At 38.8% G+C, this 25,547-nt stretch overlaps 1 protein-coding gene across 1 annotated transcript in view; it reads right to left on the bottom strand.

Annotated features, from left to right (window-relative positions):
- The window catches only part of Naaladl2 (N-acetylated alpha-linked acidic dipeptidase like 2), a 701,987-nt gene that overhangs the window by 472,739 nt on the left and 203,701 nt on the right, over positions 1-25,547 (bottom strand). The window contains exon 6 of the mRNA XM_057756897.1: positions 16,131-16,281. Within this exon, the coding sequence (XP_057612880.1) occupies positions 16,131-16,281 (151 nt within the window). The remainder of the gene's footprint in view (positions 1-16,130; positions 16,282-25,547) is intronic.

The raw sequence follows: 25,547 nt of genomic DNA, 5'->3' as shown, positions 1-25,547 counted from the left end.
CAGGTATGCTCTGGCCCAGCTCCTGGCTCAGTCCTGCCTCCACAAATGTCCCTGGTCTGGATACACTCCTGCTCCGCCATCTCAGTTCTTTTTCCGCAAATGACCCTGCTCTGGATCTGCTCTTGCTCCCATGGAGTTCTGTCACAGGCCTGCTCCAGCCCAGGTTGCTGCTTTTTCAGAGTTCACTGCCTTAGACCTGCACTGACCCTTCTATAGAGTTTTCAAGTGGAAAGGCTCTATGAGCACCTTGACTTTGGAGATGGCTAGCCAACGTATAAAAGAATACACTCCTAGTATTTTAAGAAATTAAAAGTATGATCATTTGGGATAGGAAACACATAGAAAAGCTTATAGTAATCTGCTACCAATATCCCAGTTTAAATAATGATCTTCATGGAGTAAAGAAATGTATTTTCTATTTAGAACAGTAGTGCGATGGCTCAGCAGGTAGAGTTACTCATTTCTACATCTAAGGATCCAATTTCAATCCCTGGAAGCCACCTTGTGGTAAGAGTCGAACTCCAGGACATTGTCCTCTAATAAGCCATTGCACACACTGTGTATGAGGACATGTGAGTGCATGTGTGCATGGATGCTCTCTCTCTCTCTCTCTCTCTCTCTCACACACACACACACACACACACACACAACATAAAACGTATTTTAGATCCCCAGCTTGTCTCCCAAGAAGCCATTAAGCTTGCTGTTTCCTCTCCTGAGTGTTTCCTATACCAATTTCAATTCTTAATAAAGCTCAGACACGAAGCCCTGTTCAAGCAAAGTCCCCCACTTCACGCCATCCACCCTCGTGTGACAGTGAAGAGATGACCATTTCCTATTGTACTATTAGGTATAGCTCTCCTTTTTCTAAGTGGAGCTTAGTGGCATTATTATGGCGTATATAGTCACAAAAACAAGGGATGTCCCCCCTGCTCAGTGTATAATACGGAGGCACATGGGTTTCACCCAGTACATTTAGTTTTAAATATCTCCTTTAAATGAATAATCAATAGTCAATTCATACCACATCAGGTCTTTTATAAAACACATCATGTTAGCTTGCTTTCCCAGCTGTAGATCTTGGCCTATCTAATTGGAAGGAGATTGCACATCTGTGACCCATTTGGTTAAATCATTGCAAGACCAAAGGGAGGGTTGTCAGCAATATCTGATGAGAACTGAAAATTCATGCTGAGATGACTTTGCTAGCTTGGAGCCTCTAGCTTCTGGGTTCTGATGCTGACACATCCGAGGTCAGCCCAGTGTGTCAGCCAAGACTCAGGCTGTCCAGTCAGAAGCTAATTGGCATGAGGATACAACGTGCCTGATGCTTAGCTCCTTTTCTTTAAATGTTCTTGAAACCTCTCTAAAGACGCTAAGTTTGATGCTTGCTTACCAGGCTCATGTTGTACAGAAGTCCAGTACCACTCCTGATGCTTAATAGCTGCTAAGGAAAGAGTTTCAATTGCTCATACAACTTTTCTTATGTTCAACACCCAAAGTCTGTTAAGCCTATTGAGCATGTGTGGACATAAAGGAGAGCAAACACATATTGTACTTCTAACATCCTGTTTAAAAGCTGGAGCTTGCCCTTTAACCCCAAGCAAGTCATTTGCCATTTTTGTCTGCAGCTTCCATATCTGTGAAATGAGGAGGTTCCCCCAGGGTCTCCAGAGCCCTAACACTGTGTGACTTCAACCATAGTGGGGGAAAAGGAAAGTTGGCACTCTTCTTTCTGTCATTGTACCTCAGAGTTGTTGGACGTTTATGACAGATTTGGTTTTCTATAAAATGTGCGTAAACTCTGCTTGAGCGGCTAATAGAGAAAGGCTACTCCCAACTGTTGATACCACTCTCTGTAAATGGGCACATATTGTTCTAACAGACACAAAATAAGACAAAAGGAAATCCCACAATTTGTAGTGACATGTTGGGTTGCTGGAACTATCTATAAAATAGACATAATTTTTTTTTAAAAAATTACCTTGCATGTTTCTGTCTGAAAACACATTTATTTTAACATTTATGTGAGCAATCAGTACATAATAAATGGCAAATCAGATATTGTTTTTCAGAACTCTTTAAACATTAACAACTAAAAGTCATAGTTGTAATCCTGAGAGATTTGCACATCCTTTGTTGTATTCCCCATCTCTGCAAAACACTGGGGCACTAGCCACACCTACTGTTCCAGTATTTTCAGATAAGTCAGGAAAGAAGCTGATGTGACCACACTGCATAATTATCAGTTGAATAATGCAAATAAAAACACAAACACATAAACTGTTGGGCTTGAGGAGGTTGAGGTGTCAGGTTCTCCCCGCATCCATCCCTTACTTTCTATCTGATACAGGGCCCTCTGGGCTGGCATACCTCATCCCTTCCCTTAACTTCTCCAGGCAAGGGATGGAGCTGCTGTTCCTCGGCTACCCTTGTTATCTCTCAGCCCTTTGGGCCTTTTGGTTGCTGTACCTTGTTCCACTATCTTCCCTCTCCTTTCTTCTTCCCTTCTCCTGACATGCCTCAGGGTCAAGTCCACTCTGGCTTCTCCTAGATGCCCCTACCTCTGTTCACACTCTCCCACATATATATTACATAGGCCTTCTTCATCATACCTAGGAGCTGTCATGTCCCTTTTCTTTCGATTTTGTTTTTTTTTTTTTCATTTTTAAACACCATCTATTTTAAAGTTATATTTGTAAACAAGAAAAAAAGGAAAGGCCTTGGACAGAGGACATGGCCATTACCTCATCTACTGTCTTTTTATTTAAATATTTTTTTAAAGCAGGCCAAATGATATACTACTTACACACATATTTTTCAAGTTTTCAATATTTATCTTTGACAAAAGAAAAAAATCTCAACTCTTCGGTGAGGTGCCCTTCTGTATGCTGCGAATGTAGTTGTTTTTCTTGGCTGATGAACAATGTTGCTTTGCATATGGCAGGGCAGAATATAGTGAGGTGGGAAATCCAAGCAGAGATACAGAGAGAAAGAAAGCAGAGTCTGAGGGAGATGTCAGCAGCCACCAGAGAAGCAAGATGTGTTAACAAGCCACGAGCCTCATGGTTAAATATAGAATAGTAGAAATGGGTTAATGTAAGTTGTAAAAACTAGTTAATAATTATCCTGAGCTAATAGATCATTCAGTTTGTAATTAATATTAAACCTCAGAGTGGTTATTTGGGAGCTGGCAGGCAAATACACTCTTCTTCACTATTCTACTGCAAATAAAATAGTAATGTACATTTCTGAACATTATTTATCAAAAAGCTCATAGTCCTTTTTTACTGAAAAAGAGAAATTAACATGATCAGAAATTTGTTTGTGAGTGTAAATATGGATAAGACACCTGAAACCTTCAGAAAACTAAAATTAATTGTCAATACAACTTTATTCTAGACTTTTCAAAAGTCATGAGTTAAGGCTGCTTTCACTTCAGAAACTGAGATGGTTCTTTCCAGAAGCAACTTCCTGGTGCCTCTATTTTCTCACACAGATCTGGAGTACAGAAGCTTGTTTTCTCCTCCAGAGAAATTAACTGCAAAATTACATAGCATCTATCCAGAGAACATACAGGGCTTTTTCAAAAGACACTTTGTTAGAGGATCAGTGAGTTCTCTGACATCTTACTGGCTGGTTCCTAAATCTGTTTTTTAATGTTTAGTTTTCTGGGAAAAGATGCATTTCTCAAGGCAGTCAAAACCCTGGGTAATAGCCACCAATCTCTTCCATATGTTAGTTAAAATTATATGCATTTTTCTGGTCTCATGTAGCCCAGGCTATCCTTAAACTCACTATGTAGTTAAGAATGACAATGAACTCCTGATTCTCAGACTTCTTCCTTCCACCTGCTGGGAATTTCAGAATACTATCACAGGATCCTGCACAGCTATGGGTGGACATTCCACCCACCGAGCTGTACCCACCGAGCTCACTAGTTTCAGCTTTTCTTAGTATATCTCAGTACCAAAACAGATGCTGTAAGGAACGAAAAACCATTGTTCTAACCTCAAGTGTTAGTCAGCAACTATTCCATTTCCTCACTTTTGCTGAAGAATGCCTCAGAGCTGTCGCTGGCCTTCAGCTCCATGAGTGATCTGCTGCCACTTTTCAGGCCTTTGTTGTACCACCAGAGGCTTTCCTGGAGACCCTGCTTCAGAGCCTCTTTCAAGCTGGCCCTGCTTCTAATTATCACACCTGAGCTCTGTTTAACAGCGGAGTGTTTACTATGCTACGTACCATGGCTCTGTGCAATAACTTGTGGGGTGTCTGAGGGATAACTCACTTCCTTGACAAGATTATATCTCCACCTCACAATACCTGACGTGTGCCTTAAGGGGGTTTCCACTAATTTTAATAATATTTAAGTCTTTTAGCTCTTTTTGCAGTTAATGTGGAACTTTTCACAGCAGTTCTGGAAGTGAGCCTCTGTCTATGTTTGTATTTGTCTCCGCTGTGTCCTTGTCATCTCCTACCCAGAGCCAGGCACTGCTACTGAAAGTCATGCCCAAGATGGCCCAGCTCCTAGCTCCTTGCTGATTGAAAAGAATTCAATCCAAGTACTGTAATCCAAGTCCTGGGGGAGGGGGAGACAGTCAGAACACTGGAACTTGCTGGACTGTAAGACTAGCCCATTTGGTCACTTCCAACCAGTGAGAGACTATCTCAAAGAATACAATGAATGGCACTTGAAGAGAAACATCCAAGGCCATCCTCCAACATACAGGCTCATATAAATGTATATTTCAGTATACTAACCTGAGCAAAGGTTTGGGCTCACACATAAACTTTAAGCCTATGGACCATCACCACACTTCAGTAAATAGGAATTTCTGATCAGTGAGTGTCTGAAGACACGTATTTCTCTAGAGTGATCTAAGTAATAGCTGGCTGTTCTCTTTTAAGATTTCTCTAGCTCCTCCTCCTTCACTGAAGGATCACTCACTTTAGTCCTTCACTGAAGCCTCATTGTCTACATAGCTTTCTTTTTCTAAAGCCTCCACTGCCATGCCATATTGTTATAGACATTTTAAAAGTCAGATTCTTCTCTGGAGTTCTGACACATATTCTGAGATATAGAGTCTTGTCTCATGAGAACTGAATGCATGGGTAGATGTGTTTCTTCATGAAATAACAGATTATTATTGGACAGGTTACTTACAAGCTGCACTTAATATTTTGCTGCTTTGTGTTCCTCTTGTAAACAGTGTAAAGAGAGGTAAATAGAAAGCTGCATTTCTTTCCTTCACATTTTTAATAGTAATAAAATCAAAGAAGCTTATGTTCAAGTTTTCTCTGACTCTATAACCAGATAACACAGATGAATGCCATGAACAGAAGTCTTTGTTCTCAGAGTTATTCAAGTCAGAGTACAGGATCAACGTGTCTGCACCATGAGCTTCTTCAAAAGTCTCACTCTGGCTTCTAAGGTAACCATGCCTCTCCTTGTTGTTGCAGGAGCCTCTCTCCAATTTTGTCTCTATTTTTCTTTGTTTTAGAAGCAGTGCCTCATGTGTGTATACACACTGGCATTGGATGCACTATGTACCTGAGGTCAACCTGAGCTTCTGATCCTCCTGTCTCTACCTGGAGAGTGCTAATATTCATTCATTATGAGAAAGAGTGTGATAGACAGGAGTGTGCGCTAAGGTTTCTCTGTAATTCACTCATTTCTGTCCTCAAAAGGAAGTGATTTTAATCTCAAAAAGGGAAAACTTAATAGCATTCTGATATACTAGGGTATCCTACTTCAAAATATGAACTTTAGAGAAATACATCACTGACCAGGACATCTCTCATCCTGGTGTCCCTTAGGCTCCCCAAACAGACAGAGGGAAATCTTCACTTGAATCCAAATGAGTCACAATGGTACCCAGTAAATGCATGTGTCAGTTAATTATTCATATTAAATATTTTTTTCTAAATACCCCTGGTTGATTTATTATTTAGTTAACATCTAAAGCAATTCCTTGTTTTGTTCTAGTTCCCTGTAGTTTTCAAAAATCTCCCCATGCCAATTGTGAGTCTGAACTTGGGCTATGCTTACCTAGGTAAGATCTACTATGAACTACAAAGCTTACTTGGACTATTGACCTGACTGGAGTTCAGATGACCATGAGTACAACCTAAGTGTGCTTGTGGAACAAATGAAATTTTCATAAGATATATTCCAGAAATAATTGTCTAAAGCACATTTTGTGTTTTGCCCAATTCTCAAAAATGTGCACATGGTCATTGCTTTAAGGTTGTCGCTTTACCACTCATTTCCAGTTGCACTTCTATTATGTCACTGAGAGATGGGAAGAATCACCAAGGGATTGGTTAGAGAAGGCTAAGGATTTGCTTTTAGTTTGTATTGGAAAAAGCAAATCTTTGAACATGGTTGGCAGTGGGCTGGAACAGATCATGCTGAGTGAAGGATTAGTAGAAATACAGAGATTTTCCAGACATTAGACTACACCAAAATTTCAATTATAAATCTAATTACAACTTTAATTGTTAAACAATCAAGCAGATTACTTTCCAGCATGAAGTGTTTGCTTCCTGCTGACTCATAAACAGGTGCACTGTGCAGGTGAATGCGCTTCTGTAACCACGTGACCTCACCATGCCTCCCTCCCTTTTCATATTTCCTGCTTATGTTTTCTATCACACCCTAGACCACAGACCATGAAAAGCCTGCCATGTAAACTATGTATTTCTCTGTAGTTAGAGCCGGGTGATGACAGGTTTGTGTGCAGGGCTTGCTGACCAGCAATACCAAGGTGGAATTGATTGATTAATAGCTCACCTAACATCTTATTCAAAAATAGATCTTTCAGACTACATTGTTTCTGAGGATGTGAAAATGTGACAGAAATACTAACAGGTCAAAATGTCTAGGGTAAGGATCCCTGTATAGGTTTATTTGGATTTCTGTTTCCTAAAACTCATAATAAATGTTCTTGGCAATTTTATCAAGTCACAAACTATAGCAAACACTAAGAGTGGGAGAGATGAAAGAGTAGAGATGTCTGTAGGGGCACTTACTCGATCAGCAGCAAGCTTGGTATAAATCCTCAGATGGGGATGTGCATGGGTCTGTATCCGAGGATGGGGGTGTGCATAGTTAGCGTATGTCAACAGATGGGGTGTGCATGGTCAGTGTGGATGATCAGATGTGGGTGTGCATGGTGGGTGTGTATGATCAGATGTGGGTGTGTATGATCAGATGTGGGTGTGCATGGTGGGTGTGTATGATCAGATGTGGGTGTGAGTGGTAGGTGTGTATGATCAGATGTGGGTGTGCATGGTGGGTGTGTATGATCAGATGTGAGTGTGCATGGTGGGTGTGTATGATCAGATGTGGGTGTGCATGGTCGGTGTGTATGATCAGATGTGGGTGTGCATGGTCGGTGTGTATGATCAGATGGGGGTGTGCATGGTCAGTGTGTATGATCTGATGGGGTGTGCATGGTCATTTTATATCCTCAGATTGCATGTTCATGGTCAGCGTATATTCTCAGATGGGGCTGTGCATGGTCGGTATGTACCATCAGATGGGACTGTGCATGGTCGGTGTTATCATCAGAAGGGATGTGCATGGTCAGTGTATCATCAGATGTGATGGCAAACCACTAACTTTTAAATATGCAGGTGATATCAGTTCCCAGGGATAGAAAGACCATTCCTTGACTCTTTCTAGCAGACAACACTAGTAACACATGAGAAACAACTATCAAAATGTAGCTTTTGACTTATTGCAAAAAATGGTCACGTTCATGCTTCTGAGCACCAGCTGCTTGTCTCTCAAAACTGAATCCTGTAAATTTCCAAGGATGATTTAATCTTCCAGTTCTCAATGAAAATTTTAAAGTGAGCGGTAATTAATAGTCAAAACAAAAGTAGAGCACACTTTCTCACCCAGGACAGACTTTCAGAAGAAGCTGTGTTGAGTTGAAATTTACAGCACTAGCAGTTTGAAGCAATGCAGCCACCCTTTAAAACCACATCACACGATTTATTTTAACATATTTAAAATGCAAAAACTCTTCTGAAAATTCTGGAAATGGAAAATGTTTACTTTAGAAGCACTCAGCTATGTTTCAGTTCAACAGTAAGCCATAAGAGGATTCAGGAAGCGTGCCTAAACATGTGGTTCATACTGTATGCTTTATAAATGCAGTTTTCCAATAATGCCAGTGATTAAAAAATTAAGAGATTAACAACCACCGGCTATGAAGACTGTGGAGAAACAGGCTCTGGACAGCCTGAAACAGACACTTCCACACAATGTGGTAATTATAGCCATACATTTCACACATCCAGGGTAAAAACACTTCCCCTACCCATGTAAATCCTGTGCCATAGCTACATTGGCTGCCAAGTGTTTGAAATGTGGCTCGGATGACTATGTTTTAAAATTCATTTAATTTTAATTGATTTAATGTAAAATAAAGAGACAGACATAGCTTGTGGCTAAGAAATTGGACAACACAGGCCTGTCCTTTCATTGCCAAGGATAAGGTCAGTCATGTTTCTGTGGTACACACAATGGTATTCTGTTTGGATGCACCATTCTATTGCCTCATCCTCTCAAGGGAGCATTTGGTCAACTGCAGTGAATGTCAGCCGCAGCCACCCGGGCTTCGTGGGCTCACTGCGGTGAATGATGAATGTCAGCTGCAGCCACTCTATCCTCGTGGGCTCACTGCAGTGAATGTCAGCCGCAGCCACCCCATCCTTGAGGGCTCTCAGTCCTTCAGATTGTCAGGTGTTGTTTTCTGTAGGCTTAGCAGCTACACCTGTATCTACTGATATTTCACCTATTTTCTGTGCCCCAGGGAGCTTCACAGTCAGCACTTGCCTGCTCAGGCCGAGGCCTGGTGGGACTTGAGTTCCTGCAGGCGCTGCCACTGCCACTGCCATCAAATATATTTTTTAACTAAGTCTCTATCATTCTGTTTGCCAATAAAGACTCAGGAGTCAGATGGTGGGGGGAAAACCTGCTAGCTCAGAAAGGTCAAAAAACAAACAGCTGAGCTTCCTTTTTGCCCAAAGACCCAGTATGAGGGTGTCTTTCCAGCTATTCTAAATCAAAAGGGCAGTGAAATTCTAAATCCCTACCTACTCCCTCCTATGAGTCTCTCTATCCATACTCCTGAGCCCTCCATACTCCGTGTACCCAATTCCTATCAACTAGTTGCTGCTCCACCCCTTGATGCAAAGTTGATGTTATTAACACAGTCTCACAATGTGACCAAATAGCCCACAATAGTCAAGGTTTTCCTAAACAACAACAATAACAACAACAAAAGCCTGCTACTAGTGCCAGTCCTTCATATAAAGGTTTACCACAGTGACACATGCAGGGATAACAATGAACATTGAATCACAGGGCCCATTAGTAGACATGTGCTTATGGTTGCTCTGGCCAACAAAATCCATACAAAAAAGTAACCAAGTGCCTGTGGTTAAAGAACAAAACTCACATTTAAGAGTGTTTAAAAGACACCAAGAGAACAAGGCCCTCTAAAGAAACAAAGCAGCAAAGATCACAAGAACTCACAGAGACTGAAGCAGCACACACAGGATCAGCACAGCTATGTGCTGTGTCTGCTGCATGTATATTATAGTTTTCAGTTTAGTGTTTTTACAGGACTCCTGAGTCACTGAACAAATGGGTCTCTGACTCTTGTACCTTCTCTTGAGCTCTTTTCCTTCTGTTGGGTTGCCTTGTCCAACTCGCATGTGATTTATTTATTTATTTTGTTTTGTTTGATTTTACTGTATCTGATTTGGGTAGCATTGTTGTTACCTCTTTGAAACGAGAAGCAGAAAGGAAGTGGATCTGGAGGGAAGGATGGGGAGGAAGAACTGGAGGAGAAGAGGGAAGGGAGACTGTAATCAGGATATATTATATGAGAAAATCTATTTTCAATGAGAGGGGAAAGTATTTTTTAAAAGAAAAGAAAAAAGGAGGGAAAGAAAGATGAAATATACTCTTATGTGTTATAGAAATTATAAATTCTTTGTACTACAGATTACCCACAGGCTTTATACTGTTATGAATTTTTAAGTATAAAACAAAATTATGGTGTAGGACATCTTTTTCTGATGACTGCTAATAAAACTGTTCTTTCTGAATGATTTTTCCATTCCAGGGAAGAAAGAATTCAAGTTGAAACTATGAAGTTCTTGTTTCAGAAGTGAGTTTGGGCCATTGGGAGAATTTGCTGTGGATCATCCACCTCTGCCTACTTGGGGTAATTTCTCTGCTACTGGAATTCTCATTGGAAGAATATCTTACTTTTGTCTTTTGTGAATTTGAATTATAAAAGAAGAGGCTATGCCTAATCCCCTCACCCAAACCCTTGGTCATTAAAGAAATTATTGACTGACCTGGTGTGATAAAAGAGTCACTCCTTGACAGAGGAAAACCATTTCAAAGACAAGTCATGCCAGAGGCTGGGGTAATGTTGACAAGGGGGTGACCATGGAGAGTGGAAAAGAAATTTTGGATGTTTGGTTTTTAAAGGAAGCCAATGGCTAATGATGTTTTAGTAATTCTTTACGAAACCTTTTAAAGATGGGTGGTGGTGGCGCACGCCTTTAATCCCAGCATTCTGGAGGCAGAGTCAGTCAGATCTCTGTGAGTTTGAAGCCGACCTGGTCTACAGAGCAAGTTCCAGGACAGGCTCCAAAGCTACATAGAAACCCTGTCTTGAAAAACAAAAAGAAAAAAGAAAAAGAGAAAACTTTTAAAAATAAGATAGAGGCATCTTTTATACAGTTCAAATATAAAAAGAAGAAAGTTCATAAAATTGGACAAATGACAGGTTTTGAATAGATTCCTCTAAAACCACAACCAAGCCAAAACAAAACAAAAACCCAAAACAAAAAGGTAGACAAATGTCTGTGGTTAAAAAATAAAACTCACATTTTAAAACTAATTTATTTTAATTTTAGAGGTGTATGAGTGACTTCCCTGCAATTATGTATGTGTACTACATCCATTTCTGATGCCTAGAGAACAGTAGAGAACATCAGACTCCCTAGAACTTGAGTAGCAGATAGTCGTGAGCCACTGTGTTACTGTGTTGATGCTGGGACCGAAATCCAGGTCTGCTGCAAGAGTGTCCAGTGCTTTTAACCACTGAGTTATATATTAGCCTTCCAAATTCACTTTTTTCTGTGTTTTTTTTCTTAACATTCTTTGGCTGATAAATGTTCTATTTATTTCTTGTAATAAAATGCCTTTTTTTTTTTTTTTTTGTCTTTCCAGACAAGGCTTCTCTGTGTAACAGTTCTGGCTGCCCTGGAACTCACTGAGATCAGTCTCCATCTGCTTCTGCTCCTAAGCGCTAACATTAAAGGTGTTCACCACTGCCATTTGTAGAAATATGTGTGTGTCAGACACACACACAAACACACACACACACAGAGAGAGAGAGAGAGAAGGAGGGAGGAAGGCAGGCAGGCAGGCAGGGAGGGAGGGAGGGAGAAGTGGAGAGGAGATTCTTTTTAGTTTGGGTGTCATATTGGCATATGTGGTGTGGTTTGATATGAAATCCCATTCACGCGGGTGGGGTTGTTTGGTGAGAATGCTGGAGAAGAGGAGGCTGACTGGCAAAAGAAGCACACTAAACATGGACTTCCCAGGTTCTGGCACAGCTTATGTGAGGAGCCTTGCCACGAGCTCCTGCCGACACTAATGGGGCAGCCCTAGAGATGCCTCCCCACCATGACAGACTGAACTGTGTGGTACCTGTGAGTGAACATGTCCTTCCTTTCCATTCTCAGCTGGCTTGTCACAGCACTGCTGACACTCTGACTCCATGTGGATGTAGAAGGCTTCCCAAAGCCCCACTGGGATTGATATTTCATCTTTAAATTACCCTCAGAAGAGCTCAGTGGTGAACTAAATCCCAGATTTTTCTGCATTGAATTCAAATTTTTGTTTGCTAATAACTCAGACTTTTATATATATCATATGATAGATACAAAATATTGTTAGAAGAGTAGCTCTAGGTTAGAAATTAGACAATTTGTGACTTAGAGTTATTATTATGTTAATTAGGTAACTTTTAATATAGATCAGTTTACCGATTAGGAATGTGGAACTAGTAAAATTTATTATGTTTATGAGACTATTAAAGGGGCTGGAAAAACTTTAGCTGTTATGACTGTTTACTCCTCTTCCAGAAGGGTTTGGGTTTTCAGACCCACTTCAGGATCTCAAAGCTGATGGTAGCTCCAGCTTCAGGAGATGCCACAGCTCTGACCTCTGAAGGTGCCTGTGTGGAGTGTATGTAGCTCCCCCACATTACATATAATTTAAAGTAATATTATATATGTGCACTAAAAAGAGACCACTGGGGATAAAAATAAAATTAGCATGAAGTTTAAGAAGTACCACTTAAATAGTTTATTTTGTCTACTGTGTAGAAATATATTTGAACAACTAGTTTTAAAGAATAGACTCTGTGAATATGTATGCAGGTGTCCAAGGAGGCAAGACAAGGATGCTGAAGTCCCAAAAAATGGGGCTTCAGGTGGCTGCAAGCCCCCAGAGGTGGGTGGAAACCTAACTCAGCTCCTTTAGAAGAATACCAGCTGCTCATAAATGCTGACCCTTCTCTCAGTAGAGGTTTTATCACCCTGAGAACTCACCATAGATTTCTATGGAAACGTTGGCTCTTAAGCAAAACAAACGACTCTATCAGTCTAGTACTTGTTCAAAATAAAGCACTCCCAGTACAGCAATGAAGAGCACTCTGAGTGACAGATACACCAAGCAGCACACAGGTTTTAAGAACAATAACCACTCAAAGGCATTTTTTGTAAGCTGCACACTTAGATATTTTAGCAATAAATAAAATGCTTCTTATGTAGGTCCATATAAACTTATGCTCATAAATTATTTTTCAAAACAAAATTTTGTTTCCAAAGTAATGTTTGAACTTAAATAATATGTAGTTTTAAGATTTATTGAATTAAACTTGCAGAAAAAAATGATGCCTAACCATCATTCTCCTTAAAGTAATTTTTTTTTTTTTTGGTTTTTTCGAGACAGGGTTTCTCTGTAGTTTTGGAGCCTGTCCTGGAACTAGCTCTTGTAGACCAGGCTGGTCTCGAACTCACAGAGATCCGCCTGCCTCTGCCTCCCGAGTGCTGGGATTAAAGGCGTGCGCCACCACCGCCCAGCCTCCTTAAAGTAACTCTAAGAAAGGAGTTTGATAATATTTCATATAGCTAGGAAGACTTCGGGGCATGAACCACCAGGCACTGACAGCGAAGTGGTGAGAATGCAGACGCTTTCTGCGCTTTTCCAGCCAGGTGACAATGCATCCATGCTCTGAGCATCTAACCCTTTGCTTTGACAACTAGGCAGGTATGCATATTTTCTGGTATTATAGTCAGGGAATAGCTCAACATTGTCTCGGGTTATTTAGCACCAACTCAGGTCACTCTTTAGACATTTGTCCAAGTAACTGAACCAAGGACATCTGCTGAAGCCTTGTCACACTCAGTGACCATCTTAGTCTTTGCAAAGCTCTGGCTGGCAAGAGTGGCACCGAACAGACAGTGCATAAAAACACAGACCCACTGACTTGGAACTCTGGGAATATTAAATAAACTGTATCCTGTTTCACATTTCAGTTGAGTCAAACCACTGAAAGACCTTCCTCGAGAATTTAAAACACAGGGGAAAAGGAGAAAAGGGTGTCACAAGCACAGAGGGGCAGAGGTAAGAGCTTCAAGCAAGATTGAGTTCTGAAAATACAGTTTATGAATATTCAATACTAAATCGTGATGGAGGAAACAGCTTGAATTTCAATAAACTAGTAGTCAAAAAGTTTGATATACTGTTATTTGAAAGCAACAATAAAATTAAATTAAAGATTTAAATTCAGAAGACAAATTAGTAAAATAAATGCGAGCGTAGAAAATGTTTCTGACTCCAGGAACTATGACAGATAGAAATTTCAGACAGCTTAATACTTTGAGAGAGGAAAACGTTTATTTACTGTGATTTAATAAACAAATGGGTTCTGCTTCTTACTTTTCTGGTATGTGTGCATCCCATTACTTTCTATTTTGTTTTTGTTTGCTTGGCTTGAAATAGCTAGTAAGTGATGGTAGTTACTGTGAATATCAACTAGAAACCAAACACAGCAAAGGCAAGCCCATGGGCTTATTTCATTCCTACAAAGTTATGAGGAAAAAATAATAAAATAAAACTTTAATGTTCTGTAAACTCTTTAAATTTGATAAAATTCTATTTTCTGGGTGTTGGCATTGGTTTTGTAGTTGCTGCTTTTATTTATTTCATTTTAATACGAGGTCACAAAGTGCAGCCCAGGTGGGCCTCAAACTAACTTTACTGCTACAGATAACTGAATTTTTGAGCATCTGCCCCAGTCTCCCAACTCCTGGCAGTATAGGCATGTGCCACCATGCACAGCTCAAAGGAATTAGCACAATAGACTACAGTACTCATTAGTAAATAAAAATTAAACTGTTGGTGTCAATCACAATGTATTTTGAGTGACATAAGATGTTTGAGAAGTTTCACCACACACCTAAAGGAAAAGGCTGCACATTCTGTGAAAAGCACATCAGGAAAATGTGCTTTCATTTTGTTTAAAGCAACAATCATTAGATTACAGTTAAAGATAAACTCAGGGACAAACACCACCCAAGGCATCTCTCATGTTGTGGGAAGAAGCTGTTTACCTAGCAGCATTGACTTTGTACTGGTAGCCTGCTGAGAGCAAGAATTGGGCTGCAAATCCACGATGCCCTGTTAGAATCTTGACTGATATAGAGAGAGCAAATATGAAAGGCTCAGATGCTGAGGGAACAGTAGCAAGAGGTCACAAAGTTCAGAGCATTGGCCCCACTGGTCCAATTTGGATGTGGCAGATGAAGCACGATAAAGCTTTTCTAGTCCAGTGCTTCTCAAACTTGAACTGCTTCAGAATCACCAGCAGTGTGATTGAATACAGATGTAGGGCTCCTCCTTTAGAGTTCCCATTTAAGTCAGACTTGGAATTCAAGGTTTTCCATTTCCTTGAAACCACCTTGTGAGAGAGACACTGGAGTAGCATAATCTTTTCACTGCCAAGAAAATAAAGTTCAGCGAAATGACCATGCTGCCTTTGTTGAAGTGATGACTCCAAGACATTCTTTGCTAAATCATACGGGAACATGCAGGTTAGAAACTATTTCTCCCTGCTCTGATGTAATACTACTTAGGAACAGCTTGGCTGGGCAATGAGGCTTGGGAAGTAGCAATTCCTTATATGGATCCCTGTGTCTCACTAAAGCAATTCATTTGAAATTTTTGGAGGAATACTTTCACAGTCTTGACTTAAAAATCACCCACTTGAAGCCATGTAAAAAGTGCAGTTGACATCGCAGCAGAATGTGGTCTATTTTGTAGGGGCTGTGGAGTATGGTGTATATCCGGAGGTCACAGGACAATATGTGGTATCAACTCTCATCTCCACAAAGGGGATTCTGAGAACTGGAATCAGAGGACAGAATCCTGTAGCAAGCTCCTTTACCCTGTATGCTATCTTCCTGGATCAGAATTTTTGAGGGGATGAAAATGTTCTTAGATAAATATCTACTGGATCACATTAATGTCTCAATCATCATTTGATTTTATTCAAAGTTTTTGGAAAATAATTGAATTGGGTAAAGGTATTAAGGAATGTGCAGACCAAACAGGAGTAGTAGAGCAGGAGCTATTGGTAAAGCTAAGGAGGTGACAGAGTAGTCACTGGACTATTCAATTTAATTTGCATACATGATAAATAAAACCACCAGAAAATAATTTCAAGAATTCTTGCTGTTCTATCCTTCTTCTTTGGAGCTTAATCACCCTGAAATTATACAGAATTCCTAATCATTGAAAAATGGTGTGTGTCATTGCATACATTATTGAAATGGCAACCTATCATAGATTTCTAGAAATGCTTTATTCCAACAGATTGGTAGTATATACTTTTGAATAGATAAAGTATTCACTTAAAAAAACTATGGAGCACTAAGAATTGTACTTTTACTATCTATTGATTAAATTAGATAGCATACACTTACAAATCATGCCTATATGAGGCTTACAAGAACAAGCTTACCAAGACTAGGGTACCCAGGTGTAGAAGGGTCTCCTCCTGGATTTAGCGTCACCATAAAGGTCTCAGAGCTAAGATCTTCAGACTTTGGTACATCACAAGGATCAGTGTAGAGAAGAGCACCTCCAAACCCAGCCTTTTCCAGTAAGGAAATCTAAATGAGGAGAGAAATATTTGAAAGCATTGTACACATTGGATGTTCACAAGTCACTTCTTCCTTATTGTGGGCAAATAATTCACAGTTCTTTCAATGGTCATTTTAATTCTTTAATTTTTCAAAAGTCATTTTAATTCTCTGTTTTTCAAAATTTGAGCTGTGTGGTATTATTCTACTTTGATTTTTGTCATTTCTATAAATACTACATCCTAAAGCAACTTTTGGTAGTTTGAATGAAATTGGCCCCCAAAAAACTCATAGTGAGTGGTGTTACTAGGAATAATTTTGGAGTTGGCATTACCTTGTTGGAGGAAGTGAGTCACTATGGAGACAGGCTTTGTGGTCTCATATATGCTCAAGCCACACCTAGTGTCTCTATTCACTTCCTGATTCCTGTGGCCCAAGATGTTTTAACTCTTAGCTCCTTCTCAAGCACCATGTCTACCTGTGTGCCGCCATGCTCCCTATCATGATGATAGTGGACTGAACCTCTGAAACTGTAAGCTGTCACCTCAGTTAAATGTTGTCCTTTATAAAAGTTGATGTGGTCATGGTGTCTCTTCCCCGAAATAGAAACTCTAATAGAAATAGTTTTATAGTCACACATCACCAAAAACTTTCAGAGCAGATGCTCAAGACAGTGATCTAGAGGGAAGAACTGAAGAAAGAGTGTGGAGTGACATAGACTGCTGAGTATCTTTCCCTAGATTGCTCAGCTACCTTTCTTAAAAAGCCCAGACCCACCTACCCAAGGATGGTAATGCCTACATTGGGTTTGGCCCTCCTTGACTGATTATCAGGTAAGAAAATGCCTCAATGATATGCCCATAGGCCAATCTTACAAAGACAATTTTTAAATTGATATTCAAGTAAGTCTAGGTTTGTGTCAAGTCAACAAAAACTTACTATATTTGTTACCATTAGCACATAAAGGAGCATGGGTAGTACATGGATGACTTTTTTGTTTTATTATTTTAAATATGGCATGTTCTGCTTATTCTTTAGAATAACATGCATACAATGCATTTGAATTATTCCCCCATTTCTTCCAAATCATTCTTGATTTCCTGCAAAGTCCCATTCTAACTTCATGTCCTCATTTTTGTTTGTTTTGTTTTGATTTAATTTTTAATCACTTACTGAATTAAATTAGTGCTGTGCATACTTGAGCTTAGTCTCAGGTCAGCAACCACAGCTGCCCTGAGTTCACAATGCAGTGGTTCTGACGTATGTAGAAGATATTCTTACACCCAATTCCTCCTTGTCCATCAGTTCTTATACTCTTTCTATGATGTTTTCTGAGGCTTAGGGACAGGGTGTGACATAAATGTCCCTTGTTTAAAAAGTAAATCCTACCAATGGTCTTGATTACTCGCTCTCTACCTCCTAGGGAACATTTCTATATTGTTCATATCTGATTTCTTCCTCTGCTACAGACTTTCTCATTCTCTCTCTTCTTTATTAGTCCAAGAATTGCTACTTTTGCTAGTCTAACAGAGGATTCCCCTCCACACAGACTTCTGCTTTTGTTGAATGCTATTCTGTCTATTCTTTTGTCCTTCTCCAGAGCAGAAAGTGCCCAGTATGATGAGGTTACATCTTCCAGAAGAAAGCCTGTCCTACCAACTTAAAGTGAAAAACCACTTCTCAGGCTATTTGGAAATTAACTGCCTCAGTAAACCTTCTAAGAACCTCCTTGATATTATTCAGATTGTGTGCTCAGTCCCATCTGGGAAAGTGGGCTGTAAAAAAATTCCAAACAAACTCAGGAGACATCTGCTTGTGAAGAACCCTTCTCTGTCTGCCTCTGATGGGAAGCATTTGACAATGGCCCCAGGTTACCTCCTTCAAGATGCCTGATGGAAAGATGTATTCATTTTGAAAAGTGCACACGTATAGTTTCAACAGGATAATGATCTTGATATTTTCCAATGTTCTAATTTTTTGTTTGCTTAACCAATTTATGTTCATTATGCAACTTAGTGTGAATTAGTATGATATGAATAACAATAAACATGATTTGCTGCTTCTATTTGTTTTCCATCAGAGATAAAAGTAATTAGAGGCCATTAAGTCAATAAACAGTGCAAGATTAATATCCAGATTGAGTGTATATTTTTACTACCGATCCAGAGATTTGACTTAATACTCATAGTTTACTTTCCAATTACTGCTCATATAGTTTACTGAAGTGTGCAATGGACTAAGGACAGTCACTGTGATCTTGACTGGACCCTGCTTTGAGGGTCGGATCAAGCTTCTCCATACCACAGTTCATGATACATATCATGGCATACTAGTAAGCAATCAAGAGTATTGACTAAACCTGCAACTACTCAGAATCAGAACCAGGGGAATGAGGTGGTATACCCCTTCTTCTACCCCATTTATCATCTGTTGGAGCAAGTGAAGGGGCACATCCTGAAGATCCAAAACTGGAAGATCTTCACAACATAAAGCAATAACAGGAAATGCAAGAGATACCACAATGGGGGCCCAATATCAATGGCATAGCAAAAACCAGAGGCTACAAACCACACCAATGACTCTTTGCAATGAATATTTGCAAGATATATGGAATAAATGATGTACTGTGTGACTTACTGTGTTACAATGCAGTTTCCATGATGAGATATTTCTTTTTAATTTAATTTAATTTTATTTTATTTGGGAGTGAGTGGTTGCAAGGGCAGGGGTGGCTCTTAAGGGACAGGGAGATGAGTAGGACTGAGATGCATGATGTGAAAGACAGAAAGAATCAATAAAAAACGTTTAGAAAATAACAAAAAGCAAGGTTTCATTCGCTAAGTTAAACCTATCCCACTTCAGTGAGTCTGCTCAGAATTATGTGAGGTTGTGACCACAGTCAGCCAGTAGGACTCATTCACTGAGCATTATCTACATGCCAGGCAAAGTCACGGACAGCAGCAGAACTCCAATGCCACAGAATGCTCATTGCATCACTCTAGTATCCCTTACTTTTAGCTGCCACACCTGAGAGAGCATGGAAAGGAATTCTAGACAAACAAAAAATCACAGTTTAGCCATATTTTCTTTTCTCTCTTGGTGGGCTCTGTTCCCTGCCAGTGAACAGGGAGGCTGAGGCAGATGAATCTCTGTGAGTTCAAGGCCAGCCTGGTCTACAAGAGCTAGTTTCAGGACAGACTCCAAAGCTACAGAGAAACCCTGTCTCAAAAACAAAACAAAACAAAAAGAGAGAGGTCTTTCCGATTCAGCATTAGCAGCAAAAAAACTGCTCAGCAGCGGCTTCCTGGTTCGCCAGCACAAATGGCCGTGACTCTTTCGGCAGGTCCCACTACTGAGCCCTTGAAATGGGGTTTGTGGACCTAAGTCTTGTATGCCTGCTCCAGGTTTGGAGGAAAGCACCTGAGACCATGCTTGCAGCTCAGTGCCCCTGCACCCAGTAGGGCAGGTGGTGGGATTGGGTCTGCAAGGAATGCACAAGCAAGAGAACATGGCGCATTCCTGCCATGATACACAGAGATATGTCCAGGCCATGCTGTATGGTGCATGTCAGATTTAGCTTTTACTCAGATAAAAAGGAAGTGACGTTTAAAATGAGCAGAACTCTTGACGCTGACTGCTAATATGTTTATTTGGTTTGGGTGGTATTTCTATATCTCAATTTGTTGGTTTTTCTTTTTTTAACATTCACTTAAATCATTTTTTTACCAATTTGTACATTCCTATAGTAATTCCTATCCTAGAATCAAGGATCAATTTACAAACAGAAAGCCTAACCTTGAGCTTATCCTTGGTGACATACTTATTCATCTAAATATTAAGGCATGGTGTTATACCTGTTATGTAGCCAGGGTGGCCCTGAATTTCTAATGCCTCTGCCACCACCTCCCAAATGCTAGTATATACTATTGTGTCTGGCCATTTTGTTCTTTCTTAAAATTGATTTAATTTACAAAAACAAAATAAAAAGACCTCAGTAAAGTTCTCATATGAAGCAAACATCAGGGAGAAATAGAGGTGTGTAAGAAATAGTAGTCATTTCTGCTCTGTAGACTTAAGGGTACTGGTGGGAAATGGCCCTTCATTGAAAAAAAGGTACACTTTTTGCTGAGTTTGGAGCTTTAGTTGGTCTTTTTAAACCATATTTCAAATGACCCAATGAACAGTGAAAGCCAGTACACAGAGCAAGCACTCACTGGCTGTACAAAGTAGCTTTGCATTGTTCTCTGGACTTCTTCAGCCAATGGTAAAACAATACTGTCGATGGGTTTATAACAGAAACTATTAAAGATCTGTGAAGCTAAAAAAAAAAAAAAAGGGGTTTATATGCTTCACGGTGCTAACCAGAGTTGAGGTGGGGAGGATGGCTCCTACTCAACAGTCCCAGAGCTGATGGTGAATTACCTCCACCGTATTGAAAGCCCAAGAGAGGCAGAGCCAACCTCTGTGACCAAGTTGCTTACCATTTTAAAAGTGCTCTGGGAAGAAAATTATTACAGATATGCAATGAAGGCAGATTCAGAAAAAAAAGATCTTTAAATGGGTCACAGAGTTGAATAAATATATACAGGTTTGGGAGAGAGAATAAAAATAATATAGACAGTTATAAAAAGAAGGAAATCATTAAAAAAAAAACAAAATCTTTAAGATTCCACAGTATAGAAGTCATAGATTAAAGAAATAAAGAAAAATAAGATATGTAAACATGAAAAATATACAGAGCATCTGGATTATGTATACTATTGTGTTTCCTTTAAATTTTTTGACTTTGAATGACCTAAGTACAGAGAGATTTTTGATTCTGGGGGCTGCTAAGCCAAAGCAATATATATATTTTAAAAAGTATTTTGACTTTAAAATTTGGGTCTAAGGATATGTTGCTCTGGAAAAGAGGTTCTACTTTTATTTTCACAGAGGATGAGAACCTGTGCATTCCTTCCAGACCAATGTGGTTTAAATGATTAAGACATGCTTGAAAGGTTGCTATGATCCCCAAAATTAGTTCATCCAATAAAACTCAGGAAGCAATTTGGAGAGAACTATGCCCAAATTCTCAAATATTGTTTATGAATGTTTGTTTACATTTAAAGGGGAATATGCTACAGAGATGGATACTTTGCATTGGTTTGGATGTTGGTCTGTTGATACAAATTTAAGGTCAATTTTGTTATATGTCTATTTCTGTTCTTGATTAAGGTATTATGTTTGTGCATCTCATTTAAAATGTAGTATATAATTAAAAAATACAGATTAATAGATAGTCATAGTCAAGCCTGTAGTCATGTTAGCTAGGTTTTATAGATAGATCGAGATATATTTCAGTTAGATAGGTAATCTTCAAACCTTTCAAAGACCTACAGAATATGACATTTAAAATGTTTTAAGAATTTAGGACTTTTCATGACAATGAGACAACTCTGCTCCTGGAAACAACAATTACTTCAAGAGGAAGATGGGTATCAAAGAGGCTCCTCATGGAGATTTTTAGTCATTTGGGCAAGAAACTGTTCCTGCCTGGACTGCTTGATGGTATGCTGTATGAACTATACATTCAGGACCCACAGAAAAATGACTTGCCTAAAGGTGAGACAGTTCTTCAGGGTTCCTGCTTCATTAAAGAATCTACAAGACATTCTGGAGAACACAAAAGAAAGAAACTGATGGATTTTGTCATTACAAGGCAGAAAAGATCTTCAAATTTCCTGCTTAATGGCAAAAGTCTGCTAGAAACTATAGGCCTGTAGACTGAAGATGGTTCCCCCAATGTTACAGAAGAACTTTGGGTGACTGTCCAGGCAGGGAGATGTCTCTCTCAATTCTAAAGTTCTAAAGTTTTGTAAGTTGCTTACAATGTACTTCCTATTAACTTAAATAATATTATATCATTCTGGAGTCTTTGATGAAGTTAAAGATTAGATGTTTATAGTTTTCCTTAGTAATAATAAAAGATAAAATAGATATAAATTTTATAACTGTAATTCTTGCTTAATACCTGTTTTTTATATGTAATTTTACTATGTTAGAATTAAAACCTTCCTTTTAATTTAGATAGAAAAGGGAAAATGGTGTGGGAAGTCCGTGTGCATATGTGTTGCTATTATTGGTTAATGAATAAATCTGTTTCACTAGTCCTGTAGCAGAATAGAGCTAGGCAGGAAAACTAAACTGAATACTGGGAGAAAGAAGGCAGAGTCAATGGAATGCCATGTAGCCACCTCAGGAGATGGATGCACCAGAACCTTCCTGGTACCACATAAGACTTGTGGTAAAATATAAAATATTGAAAATGGGTTAATTTAAGAAATAAGAATTAGCCAGAAATATGATTAAGTTATTGGCCAAATGGTATTGCAATTAATATAGTTTCTGTGTGGTTATTTTATGTCTGAGCCACTGGGAAACAAGTGAGGGGCCTCTGCCTACACATCTATCTATCTATCTATCTATCTATCTATCTGTCTGTCTGTTTGTCTGTCTGTCTGTCTGTCTGTCTGTCTGTCTATCCATCTGACAATATGTTTTTCATGAAAATAGAAATAATAAAACCAACTTTCTTTTTACATAGTATATCCTTTGGTTTAACACAAAGAGCCCATTTTACTAGACAGTTCTAAATATTTCGACTTGTGACCTTCATTTTGAAGAGACAACAAAAGTTCATCTACTTCAAAGTTCTTGCCTGTCTTTCACAGTATCTTCTTATGATTGCTGTTCCTGATACAGAAGTCAGACTAGTCACTAAGGAATTCCTTAGGTGTCCTGAGACACATTCAAGTTTTTATACCAGATATCTTAGCTACTTTTCATATTTTTGTGATTAATAATTCCAATGAAAGCTAATTAAGAAGAAGGGCTTATTTTCATTCACAATTTAAAGGTCATAGCCTACCATGGGTTGGAAGTAACAAATAAGGAGAAGCAGAGATCTGTTCATATGGCATCAAAAATCAAGATGCACACAGTGATGTGTGCACATTTGGCTCATTTTCTCATTGTTACACAGAAGAGATCATAACACAGGGAATGGTTCCACTTGCAGTATGCTTGTCCTTCCAACTTAATTATCTGAATCTGAGTAATCTTTCATAGGAATGCTCTGAGTTCTGTCAGTTAATTTTAACTCTTATCAAGTTTATACTTGAGAGTAACCATCTACCAAGATGAGTTATGCTTTTTAAAACTAAGTTATATCTTCACTGCTGCATTCATGTTACCACATTACAGAAACCCACATTTTAAGGTATGTGCTGTTTCAGTAATATTTTAGTTAATTAAATTTTAACTAATAATTAAATTAATATTTTAATTAATGATACTTATTAACTAATGAATGACTGACTGAATGAATGTTTCATGCACATCCATAGTGTATATATTGAAATTATCCTACAGACATGTTATTTTGTTCTGTTGTTTACACAATAGGCCTGAGAAGCTAATAAAACATATTTTGTTGTGGAATTTACAGATAATGTTACAGTGTGACTATAAGTATTAAACCAGATTATTTTTAAATTTTAGGAATAAAAACATTTTATTTAATGTGTTACATTCTCTCTTTATTATTCTATAAAATAAAAATTAAAAATAGTTTTATTTTGATTTGATTTACATTTTGCTCTTGAAATGTAGAGACAGACTGGAGGTAATTTGCCTAGAAGGCTTTGACATAAGTGATTTTTGTCTTCCTGACAAAGTCTTGTACATCAATGTATTGGCCATTTCAAGGTTGCTGATCCTATACATCATATTACAGACCACATTTATACATTTCTTGTTGTGCTCAGTATACAATCAATTGCCAAGTATTCAAATGCCAATTGACAGCACCAGTTCATAGTCAGATAATGGGTTATTAGAAATGTCTCACAAGACTTTAAGTTTCCCAGGAATTATGCTGTTGAGAATAGTAGTCAATATAGATCTCCATTCATTGCTGTGTACAGGTAGAATCTGGACATTGAAGAAGTATATAATTTTAGATACCCAGGGAAAAGTCAGACAATGAATTCAAATGAATGGATACAAGAAAAGGAACCTATATTGGTTTCTGTTATTTCTTATACTTCTTTTCCCTCTTTCAACTGAGTATCTTTTATTGTCTAGTTGTTATTTTTTTTATATAACTCACTACTCTAATGTCTAGTAATAAAGTGTCCATTGAATCCAGCAGCTGAGTTCAGCCATCCTCCTGAATTGTCAACTCATGCTTTCAGATTGAAATATGCTAGCCTTGTACTTTTGATTTGCCTTGCACAAACAAGGAATTTTCAGAATTCCAGTGTCATTTTAAGTGTCAAAGGATGATGGTTCTGTTTTTCATCCTTCAACACCGTTAGAGCCTTAGTACTACCACAGTTTTTTGAGGTCTCATATGGGAAACATGGGCATAATATAGAAAGGCTATAGTCCAATAGATAGCTCTTATGAGCTGAGTAGGGTTCCCTCCAAACTCATACGTTGAAATCCCCACACTCAGCACACGTTAAAATGCATCAATTATTAAAGGTAGAACTTTGAGCAATGTCATTAATATTCACACAAGTCAAATGAGTGGACCCTAGTCCCAAAGTATTAGCTTCCTTACAAAGTAGAAGGAGCAGGAGAGATTAAATTTGTTAGAAAAGTATTTGCTGCATAGTTCTGAGGATCCAGTCTCCTCAACCCAATTGAAAAAGCTGTGTGTGGTTGCATATAGCATATGTTTATAATCCCAGTGTTAGGGGTGTGGGTGCGTTCATTGGCCAGCACTTAGTTCACCAGGAGAGCCTTAGGCCCTGTACATACCTTCCTCAAAATACCGAAAGGAGCACACTCCAGGAATAACATGTTATTGTTCCTTGCCTCAATAGGTACACACTCCTACCTGGATAACAACCCACACACATACACAAACACACACAGAGAAATACATGCAAAGGCACATGAACACATGCATACAGAGTGCACAGATTCACATGCAAGCACAACTGTACATAAATGCACATACCATACACACATACATACACACATCCCAATCATCATAAGATAGGGACAGTGGAAACACTTGAGAACACAGGGAAATGGGAGCCAACTAAAATCTAAGAAGAAAAAGTGCAGAAAAATTCAAAAAACATGTCAATACGTTAGTAAGCAAATTAATTATAAAACTAATTTCTATTCTTTACATAACCTAAGCTGTAGCACGTTGTTACAGCAACCCAAGGAGAGGAGAACAGACCCACGTAAAGAGGTATCAGGTAAGCGCAGACAAAGATTCAAGAAACAGGTGTATCACT

The sequence above is a fragment of the Chionomys nivalis genome, chromosome 24 (genome assembly GCF_950005125.1).
Source record: "Chionomys nivalis chromosome 24, mChiNiv1.1, whole genome shotgun sequence".
Classification (NCBI taxonomy): domain Eukaryota; kingdom Metazoa; phylum Chordata; class Mammalia; order Rodentia; family Cricetidae; genus Chionomys; species Chionomys nivalis.
The sequence above is the reverse complement of the archived record's forward strand: the minus strand, read 5'-3'. Positions and strand labels throughout refer to the sequence as shown.